The sequence below is a fragment of the Choloepus didactylus genome, chromosome 2, assembly GCF_015220235.1.
Source record: "Choloepus didactylus isolate mChoDid1 chromosome 2, mChoDid1.pri, whole genome shotgun sequence".
Classification (NCBI taxonomy): Eukaryota; Metazoa; Chordata; class Mammalia; order Pilosa; family Megalonychidae; genus Choloepus; species Choloepus didactylus.
The window spans coordinates 20,493,747-20,506,013 of NC_051308.1; the positions used below are offsets into that span (position 1 = coordinate 20,493,747).

A 12,267-nucleotide genomic window follows, 5' to 3' on the forward strand; every position below is an offset into this window, starting at 1 on the left:
ATTTATTAGTTTATAGCACTGATATAACTGAGAACTAAGAGTTTTCAAAATTATTTCAAAATCATACGATATATACCAAACATTTTCTAGGAGTGAGGTTAAAAAATTCTTTCAAAATATTTATTGAGTGTCATGCACTGAACTAGGCACCACATACACAGCCATCACTGTTTCATCTTTAGTGCTCAGGATCCAGGCCTGGCATGTGGGCAGCATTCAACAACTCTTTCTTGGGGGAATGAATGAATCCTCTTTAGTAACTAAAAAGATAATGAAATTGTTCTTTCCCTTTGCAATAATAAGTAATGAGATTCAAAATGATGTTGCAATTTAAGATGAATGAATAAAAATCTAGAAATAAAAGACATGCCTTAAGTAAGAACAAAATGTCTGCTTTAATTAAGGAGGCAGTAAATGAAAAGGAGTCTGAGTCCACCTAAGTAAAAGATGCAGGCAATGAAGATAACTTCCCCAAAAGAACACTAATCAGATTTCTTAAATGATTAACAACTTGTGAGTTCTACAAATTTAGAAAAAAATAAGAGCAGACAATTTGTGAATCAACAAATAATCAGGAAAACAGTATTACAAGTGCTTAGATAACTCTATATGAAGAGAGCCTCAGAGCAGAGATTTATGAAAAATTCATGTCATTAAAATATAATATCAAAGTAATTTAAAAAATTCATACATCATTAAAATACAATATAGAAGTCATTTGTTTTTCTTTTAAACCTGAGGTTTAATCCTCAAACAACTCACAATTCACATATCCCAGAAATGATCAAAGAGGGAAAAGTGTCAATCCCTAAACTGAAACATTTAAGATTCATGCACCTAGTATAATTATGTTTTAAAATTTTTCAAAATTATAAATTTAAACTATGTATATATCTTAAATGCAATAATTCTATCCAGCCTTGAAATAAAATATTACTTTAAATTTAACCTTTAAAAGCACTTAGAAAAATTAAAACAAAGACTCCAAAAGTCATTTATAGAATACTAGTAATTTAAAGCAATCTTTAAAATAAGCAAAGGAACTTTAATTCCTTTCTTCAAAAATTTTCACTATGCATTTCTCTGATGTTATATCGCATAACTACATTTACTCCTTTGATAAGTGTTCTGCTTTTTCATATATTTTCTAATTATCATTACATTTGTGAAATCCCAAGAAGCACCATAATTTTTGTATTGTTGGAGGAAAAAAAATGCGTTTGCCTAAAGAATTTTTCATAAGTATATTTTTAAAATCACACATTTTAAAATACTTTCTGAATTTGAAGCTGTATCAATAACTTTCAATGGAATTTTTTTCCCAAAAGAACATTGATAAGGCAAGTGATATGATAAAAGAAAGAAACAAACCTGCTGCCTTTTCTTCTTGAACAGGTATCTTCCATACCAATGGAAGGAGTGACAGGAGAAGTGTAAGGAGTTCCTCTCTACATGTCAAAGCCTACATTAGAAACAAAAGAGGCCTTCACATTCTGAGGTTAAGAGATACATTAATTCCTAACATGTTGTCTTAAATTGAACAAAAATCTTTGTACTTGAAAGGCTGCATTTGAGAAGCTAAGAATCACATTAACCAATCTTAAATCCAATTAAAGCTGCGATATTTTTCAATTTATAAACCTTTCCAATGACAGAAGAATTTAAGAGTATTTGAAGGTATTTAGCACATTCTTGCTGATGATTTCCACAAAAAGTTGTTATTACCATCATGCACATTGAAAGAATTCCTCACCTATGAAAGAACTCACTAAGTGAAAGTTAAAAGTTAAGTCCTACTAATTAGCAAACAAGAACATGAAGTTACAAGAAAAACGTAAAGTCTTCATGCAGTTAAATGTAGAACTCAGAGAACATCATTTTTAAGAGAAATTGACATTATTAATAAATAACATATATAAGGAGAGAGAAAAGGACTTATTAGTGAAGATAATCCAATAAATATTTATTGACTGCACACTATGTACACTGCTTACCGTCTTACCCTTTATGTAGGATATGGTCTGAGCCCTGGAGAAGGTCCCCTCATTTGGTACATAAAATACATACACACAAACATTTAAAGAACAATAGAAGGCATGTAGTATGAGTGAGTTCCCAGGTGTTATACAGATTTTCAGTTTAGGAGTTCACAATAAAGAGCCATCATTATCTGTTAGAAGTGTGGAAGTAAGACTTGGGCTAGAAAGCCACACCTTGATGGACACCTGGGGCATGGATCGTCAAGGATTCCATGACAAATCAAATCTGATCTCCTCACACCAATCAGTGGGGAGGGGGTGACAAAATCAGATTTGCTTATTAGAAGAACCCCTCTAGCCACTGTATAGAGAACAGAATTGCGCAGGAAGGAAGGGAGCAATCAGTGTTAGAGGCTGGGCAATTAGGGAGACTACTGCAACTACAATAATCCTGATGAGACATGAGAATGGTCTGAGGTGCTCTGACAGCAGAAATGAAAAGGAGGAGACATATTTTAAAAACTGTAATAGAACTGAAATGACTTGCAGCTGATCATCTATGGGGCATAAGGGAGGGGAAAAAAAGATCTAAAAGGACCCAAAGATTTCTGGTTTAGGCAACACGGTGAACTCTGGAGAACAACATTAAATAATTAAAGGATGTGCAGAGCTGAAGAGACGCCTACAAAAGAGACTGAGCGGAGGCCCCCAAAAGAGAAGTGAAACCAAGAACTTCAGGGTACAGGGCAGTTGAGGAAAGAAAGAGGAATCAACAGTATCAAAGCTGTTCTTTAATTGTGTAACTGTTTAATTAAACAGAACAACTGTTAAATTGTTCTGTAATTGTAAGATGATGGCTGAAAGTATTTAGCAACCAGAGGGTGCCAGGTGATCACTAAAACAAACACAATTTTAATGGAGTGATTAGGGTGCAACTCAGATTACAACAGGCTAAAGAATCAAAGGGAACTGAGAAAGCAGAGGCAAAGCATTCAGACTGTTATGAAAAGGCTCAAAATTCTTCAAAATTAAAATCTAAACTCCTTTTCAGGCTTAGAAGACGCTTCATGACATGATTCCTGTTGATCTGTCCAGCTTCACTCCCACCACCACTCCTGACCCCACCCCACATGCCCAGTTACTATCGGTTTCCTGAGCACAGCTAGTCACTATACTCCCCAAAATGTCTTCCTCACGTACACTGGTCCTGCAATTTCCTCATCCCCATCCTCCCATCTGCCAAACTCCAACTCACTCTTCAGTTTTTAGCTACTCTGTGGGAAAACTTCTCTAATTCCCCCTAGGTAACTTTAGCTCGTGTTCCTGGCTTTCTTCCAGTGCAGCAGCTATCTTTTTGAACATCTGTTTACACCCGAATGTCCATTTTCTTCTTTCATTCATCAACAAATATTTATTGAGCCCCTACTATGAACCAGGTTCTGTGCTAGGCACTTTGGATGCAGTGGTAAACAAGATAGACAATATCTATATCCCATGAAGCTTCTAGCAGGGGAGACAGAAAATAATGGGTACAAAAGAGAATATTTCAGATAGAATGCCATGCTATGAAGAAAATTAACCAGGGAAGGATTGCAGAGTAATAAAAAGGGGGGCATTTTAGATAAGATATTCATGGTGGGCCATTTGAGCAGGTACTTAATTGATAAGAACAAAGTATCCAGCAAAAATGTGAAGAAAAGGGACTCTTACCCAGGAAATCTATAAAGGGTTGGGAATAGGTTTGGATTTTCATAGACTAGCAAGGCCAATATGGCTGATGCATAGCAAGGGGGAGTGTGTTAGAAGACGAGGCTGAAAGGATAAATTAGAGAGGTGGGCAGTGCCAGATTTAACGGGGCTTTGTGTGCTAAGGTGAAGGGGTATGGATTTCTCTCTCAATATGATGGGAAACTTTCCCAAATATACTTCCCAGTCTTCTCTCAGAGCAAGGACTCCAGGGCTCAAACCCACTAGTCCTCAGCAATCGCCCCCATATTCTTCCACTCTATGTCTAGCATATAGTTGGTGTTCGGTAAATATTTATTGAATGAATGACTTTAAATTCTGCATGCAAAGTAAAAATTGTATTAAAGGGCCCCATTTCTACCTGTTTTACTTCAAGATTAACAAGAGTAAAGACATCTGGATAACATTTCCACAAATAGCTCATACTCAGTATGTACCTCAACATTTTAAGATGCCAGCAAAAATGTACATTATCTTATTAAAAATGTATACCGATTTTTGGCCTATCATCCTGTAAGAGTCCTCCTAATGTGAGTCTTTGTAAAAGACTTGGAAAATGGATGGACTAATAAAAACATTTTAATGGATCCTGTAGAAACCTAAAGGGTCTGTGAAGAATTGCTACAGACACGCTGTCCTTAAAATATAATTTAGCCCTTGCTCCATGACAGTACACTGGCAAATCATCACTGCTACGTGAATAGGCATTCCTGCCTCCTGGCCTCTGCTGACACCACTCCCATGGTCCGGAACATCCCTCATAACTTCACACTGAGCTAAGAGCTCCCCACCTACCTTCAAGGTCCACCCCACCAGCATCTCTTCTATCAAGTTTTTACTCCCACCCAACCCAAGATTACTGTTCTTCACCTCTGAACTCTGTACTGTCTTTACTTCATGCCTGTTGTCCCCATTTCACCAAGAGCGTTAGTTCTCGGAAACCATGGGCCTTTCGAAAGAATGAGACTAAAGCAAATGAAGGTTTTTGTTTATTCCCTCCTTGCTGGAATTGCAGAGGACACCCCTTACTTCTCTCCTGCCCAATATAACAGTGAGGGAACAGTTCTTTACTTCACACTCAATTACCATCATTTCTAACGTAATTCATTATCAGGGTAGCTATCTCTAACCCTCTGGACTTATTACTTTGTTAGGTTACCTTATATTCCCAGATTCATTTATTTCCCCTAGTGCTAAAGAATCCATATATGTAATTCTGTCCTTTGAAGCCATAAAGTCTTTTCATCTTATTTGTAGGCACCCTGGCAAACTAGAACTTGCAGCCCTGTTTCAAACCAAGATCAAGTTTTATACACCAAGGTCCTAGTATATACAATAAATATCCAGGGGAAGGGCTAGTCCTAGACACCACTTCTCATGCAATACTTAACATTTTTATGTCTCCCCTTCTGCAGGATAAATGACTGACATTATGTTATTCCCCCTTAGCAATAATAAATAGCAAAATCACTTTCATTCAGGTGGTTAATTTTTCAATTCAGTTCAAGAAACATGTTTAAAGTACCTACGAGGTGTCAGGCACTATCCCTTTCATAACTCTATTGTTTAAACTAGATTTTATATTAATTGCCTATCCCAGCCATCCAGAAATAATGGTAGCAGGACGGGAAAGGGAGCCAAGTCAAGGGGAAGTGAACAGATCCTAAACCAGAACAATGTCTAGGAAGATGCAACAGCTGGTGGACACTAGATCAGTGGGGTTTAAGAACCTCTGACGACATGAACTGAAACGTTAATGTGATAGGAATCTACTGAAGTTATTTTAACTGGCATTATTTTAAATCCAAGTCTCAACATGGTAATTAAATTTAATCTTCTAGACATAAGCAGAAATATATGTGTATATGTTCTTTAAGTTCTCTATTTCTTCTATTAAGAGTTTATAATTATTTCTAATAATGTATGTATATATGTGTGTATATATGTATGTATATAGGAAATTTTCTTCATTAGTCTTGTAAACAGAATCTTTTTCCTTTTATTAGAAAATATAATACAATATAAAATATAGTTCAGGGAAACAATATAAGTTCATCTTATGTTCATAACTTTGCTGAGCTCATTATCTCTATTGGTTTCCTGGATGATTTTTTGGATTTTTCTGTATATAACACTCAAAAATTGCATTTTTATTTCTCTATCTTTCAGACATTTAACTGTTATGACTTTCATACACCACTTTACTATTACATGCTTTTAAAACATGATATCAAATGGAAATAGTAATAGAGTTATTCTTATATTGGTCATATCATAGAGCTCATTAAAAATATTGGTTCTTCTACTCTTTGTAAATTGAAAAAAGCCCTCTGTTCTTAATTTGTGTTTAGAGCATTTATGGAAAAGTGAAGAATTTTATCAATTTTTTTTGATGTCTCAGTATAGTTATGTCATTTGTACTATTTTTCCCATTGATTGAAACATTATGCTAATGGTTTTTCTTGGATTAGGTCAGTGTCAGGCAAACTTTTTGTGTAAAGGGCCAGATGGTAAATATTTTAGGTTTTGTGAGCCATAGACGGTCTCCCTCGCATATGCTTCTTTGTTTTTTTTTTAGCCCTCTAAAATGCAAAAACTATTCTTAGCCCATGGCTGTGTAAAAAACTGACCAATAGCAGCAAGATTTGACCTGCAGGCCATAGTTTGCCCAACCAGCCCCCATACCCTCTCCCTCTAACACCCAGCTAAGAATGGTTGTTAAATGACTATAATACTCTTTGTTAAGACCCCAGAAAAATTTCAGGTAATGCACAGTAGACCCTGTGAGCTAGAAAAAGTACTACTACTAATCTTGAGGGCATTTCCACACAAGCTTTACATGCCCAAAGTAAAGAGAGGTTTGTTTCAAAAGGAATCATAAATAACGGTTTTGGGACATGGAGTGAACCTCATTAAGATTCAGAGGAAATCCACATTTTTAAGAAAGTTGTACTGTTTAAAAATACTAATGTTTTGCACTAAAAGGGAAAGAAACTGTTCAGAATGAAGAGAGGCCTCCGGGTCTCCACCATTCTATAGGTAGGAAAGAAGGAGAGAAAGCAGCAAATTATGGGCCATCTGTTATGGAAAAGAGAAGATAACTGTTACTTTTTAGGCTGGGCAAAGTTTCTTTCAAAAAATTTGTAAAGGTCTGAGTTAAAAACTTCAATTCTGCCACCTTTTAACCATTAAAAATTGTATTTTTTTTTTTTGCTACTTAGAGTATTTGTTAAAGAATGAATTAACATGCCTGTGCACAATAAATCATGACCAAATGGGGTCTATCCCAGGAATCCAAGGTTGGTTCAACATTCCATCCATCACTGTAATTAATCTACATTAACATAATGAAGGAGAAAAATCATATGATAGCCTTAATAGATACCAAGATAGTATGTGACAAAATTCAACATCCATTCATGACAAAAACTCTCAGCAAACTGAGAATAGGAGAGAACTTCCCCATTCCAATCAAAGGAATCTAAGAAAACTTAGAGCTAAAATCACATTAATGATGAAATATTGAACACTTTCCCCCTAAGTGTACCAGGCAAGGATGTACACTCTCACCACTTCCATTCAACTTTGTTCTAGAAATGCCAGCTAGCACATCAGGCAAGAAAACTTAAATAAAAGGCATAAATATTGGTAAAGAAGTTAAATTACCATTTGCAGATAACATGATTGTTTACGTAGAAAATCCTAAGGAATCTACAAAAAATTTTCAAGATCTAACATGAATTTAGCAAAGGCACAGGATACAAGGTCAATGTACAAAAATCAATTAGTATTTTTTTCTTTTCAGAAACAAATTGGAAAATAAAACCTTTTAATTCCATTTGCATTTATGTTACTGATGAGAATAGCGGAGTGATTAAGTGACTAATTCACTGATCTAGTTGATACTAGTGCCATTTGCAATAGCATAAAAAAATAAAATATATAGAATTAATTTTAACCAAAAATGTGCAAGTTCTCGACACTGAAAACTGCAAAATATTAAAGAGAAATTAGAGGAAAACCAAATAAATGGAGCAATATGACATATTCATGAACTGGAAAACTCAATATTGTTGTCAATTCTCTCCAAATTGATTGATGGATTCAACACCATCCCAAATGAAATCCTAGTATGCACTTTGTAGAAATAACAAGTTTATTCTAAAATTTATATGAAAATTCAAAGGTCCTACATTAGTAAAAACAGTTTTTGGAAAAGAACAAAATTGGGTACCTTACACCACTTGAATCCAGACTTACTATAGAAGCTACAGTAATCAAGACAGTGTAGTATAGGTGAAGAATGGATAACAGAGCAGTGGAACTGAATAGAGAGTTCAGAAAGAAACCTATAAATATATGACCAACTGATTTTCACAAATACACCAAGGTTATTCAATGGGGAAAGAATTTTTTAAGAGGAAATGTTGCTGGAACAACTGGATAACTATACGGAAAAAAGAAAGGAACCATAATTCCTACTTCATCCTAAACAGAAATATTAATTCAAAATGAATCATAGATCTAAAGGTAAAATAAAAAACTAAAAAACTTCCAGAAAAAAAAAAAACATAGGCAATTATATTTGTGACCTTGGAGACAGACAAAGATTTCTTTAACAGAACACAAAAAGCACTAGTCACAAAAGAAAAACTTCTGGTCCTCTAAAGATACTCCGAAAAAAAGAAAAGCCAAAGAAAATATTCATAATACATACATCCACCAAAGACTTGTATCCAGAATATATAAGGAACTACTACAACTCAATAATAAACAATTAACCCAAGTTTAAAAATGGACACAGACATTCCCAAGAGAAGATATGCAAATGGTCAATAAGCACATGAAATAGTGCTCAACATCATTAGTTGTCAAAGCAATTCAAATTAAAATTGTAACGAGAAACTATGCCAAATTCTCTTAAAATGGCTAATTCTAAAAAGACTGGCAATATCAAATTTTAGAGAGGATATAGAACAGTTAGAATTCTCACACATTATCGGTAAGAATGATAAATGGTATAATCACTTTGGAAAAGACTTTGGCAGTTTTTTATAAAGTTAAAAAAAAAAAAAAAAATTCTATCCTTTGACCAAGCAATTGCATACCTAGTTATTTACCTAGGAAAAATGAAAACATACCCACACAACACCTTGTATAAGAATGTTCACAGAAGCTTTATTCATCATAGCCAAATGGAAACAACCCAAGTGGTTAAACACCAGATGAATTGTTTAATAAACTGTGGTATATCCATATAAAAAATAACTAACAAACAATAAAAACTAGTGAACTACTGATTCACACAACCACATGGATCAATCTCAGAGACACAAGAGTACACACTGCATAATTCCTCCTGAATGGATAGTTCTGTACCTAATGCTAATAGTGCCATCTTTTTTTTTTTAATTTAAAACTACTTTATTTATCAAACAAACAAACAAACAAAAATTCCAAGCAAAACAAAGCAAAGCAATGGGAAAAACAAATATCCTGAAATAACTTAGTTAAGTTCTATCTTAAATGATTAAATCCTATTTGGTTAAATTTCCCCTTAAAGATGTAAATGATCAGTCTCCATTTCCTGTATTAAACAACCAAACATAAACAGATGAAACTTGTTTTTAAAAGAGCTACTTATTTTCACTCAAAAGATAGCTTATACCGTTCCTACTATAAATGCTACAGATACTCCAAAAATTAAGAGGTCGGGGGCGGGGGGGACACGGAATTAAAAAATATTACAACGGGCAAATATATTATTAAATGTATAACTTGAATTATCTCAGTCTTTTAGTAATACAATAAAAGATATTTCAAGACTTAAAAGAAAAAGCACTGAATTTTTAAAGGTGGGGTAGAAGAGGAGCAGAGCACGGTATGCATATTACATAATCAAAATTTCCAAATCAAAAACCACTACACATGTAGTAACAATTTTTTCCTGATTTTTAAATTTATTTACAGAAAACTCATACAAATACATAAAAATTAAATTTTTAGCCACACATTTAACAAATCACATTCATCAAAAAGAATAAAAATACACAAAACTGAAACTGTCCTGGAAAATTCCACAATAGATGGATACCACAGTAAATGAATGCTTCCTGATTTATATTTGTGAGGTTCCTTAGCTTACAATAAAAATACAGGTATTGTTTTATTTTGGTCTCTATATTTATGTAATAAGTGTATTTATTAGCAAATGCTTTTATAGCAAAGAAAAATTATTAATGATGGTTACGTTTACATTGAAAGTCAGTAACATTTAAAGTGTTAAAAAATATCCATCATATTGTACTACAAACACTTTATCTTTTCAGTTCAAATTAACTGAAATATTATCTAACTATATTCATTGGTCCCTGAAAGCTAATAGTAGAGTTTTTCTTTCATAAACTAAACATTTGTTTTCTTCTAAAATGACATAGGAAATACATCAAATTTAGTCTTCAAGTTAACCTTGTCTGAGTTACTTAATGTTTCTGGTTCTCAGTTTTCCCATTTACAAAATGAGGTTGAGTGAAAACAGCTATCTAGTTCTAAAATTCCATTAATTCTATAGTAAGGAAACAGCAAAATCCTATATGGTTATACTATACTTTAAGCAAATACAATTATATACAAAAAACTAGACATATACAAGCTAAAGGACCAGTAATTACTAGTTTACATGAAAGAATTCTGTTTACCCCCCCCAGAATTAGCAAATTTCCTGAATATAATTTATACTAAATTTTTCAAAAGCATATCTGATGTTTATAGAAAGAACTCATAATCTTGTGTCTCTACTAATAACCATAGTTATCTCACACTGATATTAGGATTAAAATGTACCATATATAAAGCCATTTTTAGAAGGAAGGCCATTTATAATTCTAAGGTATCTCAGACATTTTGAAAAGTATCCAGATAAACAATGTGTTCATAAATGGGGCTATTTTTCTTTGTTGGAGTAATGAGAAAGATAGAACATTATCTCAAAAAGACTCTCAGAATCCATGTAAGTCAGAAATGATATAGCTAAATCAACTATAATATACTGAGGAGAAAAATTATTTGATATGAAGATACTACCTGATCAATGATAGAATTCAGCTTGGTAAGTAACAGAAATCCTCGCCCATGAACAAGATACTGTCCAAGGGTTGCCATGTGAGTCTCCTCCTCTTCTTCCTCCCTGGCCTCTGCCCTCTGGACCATTGCATTGCAGAGCCGGTTGACATCAGTCAGAAATTCACGTGCCAGTGAGTTACTGTCAGTGCTCATGACTGAGCTATAAAATAAATAATAAAAAAGAGAAAATTAAAAAAACAATTAAAATATGCATTTTAAAACTATGTGTTTTTGTTATTGTTGTTAAGATCATGGAAATTAATGTGAATTTTTAGATAGGATAATTAATGAGGAAATATTTCAACCCCACTTGCTAAAAACACAAGATATGTCAGCAGAAAGGATTATAATATATACAGTAAGGTATGTTTCTAACTTAAAAATATACATAAAATATAAACATATTTACATGAAATATAAATGATCTATTCCCTATTTCACTTAAGTATGTTGGACAACTTTTCACATGAGTTCTCTATTATTCTCTTTAACAGCAGCATAACATTTCCATTGCATGTATATATCACACATATTTCAATAAGTAGATGTACTGTAACTATGAAGCCAATCTCTTATTGTTGAAGATTTAGGTTATTTCTAGTGTTTTACTATCATAAAGAAAGCTGCAATGAACACCTTTACACTATTTGCACATTTAGCCTACTGTTTCCTTATGATTACATTTTTTAAGTAATTCTGAAGTAGAAATTATTACTTCATATAATAGATTTATTCCAAGGTGTTTTATAGTTTTGCAGTAAAACTGAATGGTATTTGTTTTCTATTATGTATTCTAACTGGGGTAGAAAACTATTATATTGATATTGAAAGTATTTTGGTATAGTAAGCATATATCCCAATTTCTTACTAAACTCTCGTTGATTTTCTTGCATTTTCCCGGTATAAAACCCTATCATCCATAACGAAAATTCTGAACTCTCCTATCCAATATTCATACACTTCCCATTCTTCTGTCAAGCTGTATTGGTTGGCATTAACAGAAGAACGTTAATAGGGGTCTTAGGGGACAATTCTGCTTTGTACTTTAAGGAAATGTTAATTTCTTCCTATTCATCCAATGGGATATTGCATTTCACTGAATGCCTTTCAGCCATTCTGAATGCCAACTGAAAAGATGATTGCGTGGCATTTTTCTTTAAAATTTTTCTAACATTTCAAATACTCAGAGTAGTACAAAAATATACATAACACAGGATTATAGACACCATCCAGTTCTAGCAAATATTGAGATTTTGATACTTTTAGGTTAGTTCATATATGTGTATATGTGTGTGTATTTGTGTGTTTTGTGTGTGCATATGTAAAGAAATTAACCCTTATAGTAAGGAAAACCCATCATACTCCCACCTCTTCCACCCTCCTTAGTGGTGTTCACCATTTCCACTTGATTTTATATTTT

General features: G+C 33.4%; 1 protein-coding gene across 8 annotated transcripts in view; it reads right to left on the reverse strand.

Annotated features, from left to right (window-relative positions):
• The window catches only part of LYST (lysosomal trafficking regulator), a 237,139-nt gene that overhangs the window by 194,171 nt on the left and 30,701 nt on the right, over window positions 1–12,267 (reverse strand). For all 8 annotated transcript variants that reach the window (XR_005214557.1, XR_005214559.1, XM_037821569.1 and 5 more), the window contains exons 3-4: window positions 10,809–11,007; window positions 1,372–1,462 (exon numbers count right to left, since the gene is read on the reverse strand). Coding sequence is in view for 6 of the 8 variants with exons in the window: in XM_037821569.1 (XP_037677497.1) it covers window positions 1,372–1,462; window positions 10,809–11,000 (283 nt within the window). In the remaining 2 variants the exon portion in view is untranslated. The remainder of the gene's footprint in view (window positions 1–1,371; window positions 1,463–10,808; window positions 11,008–12,267) is intronic.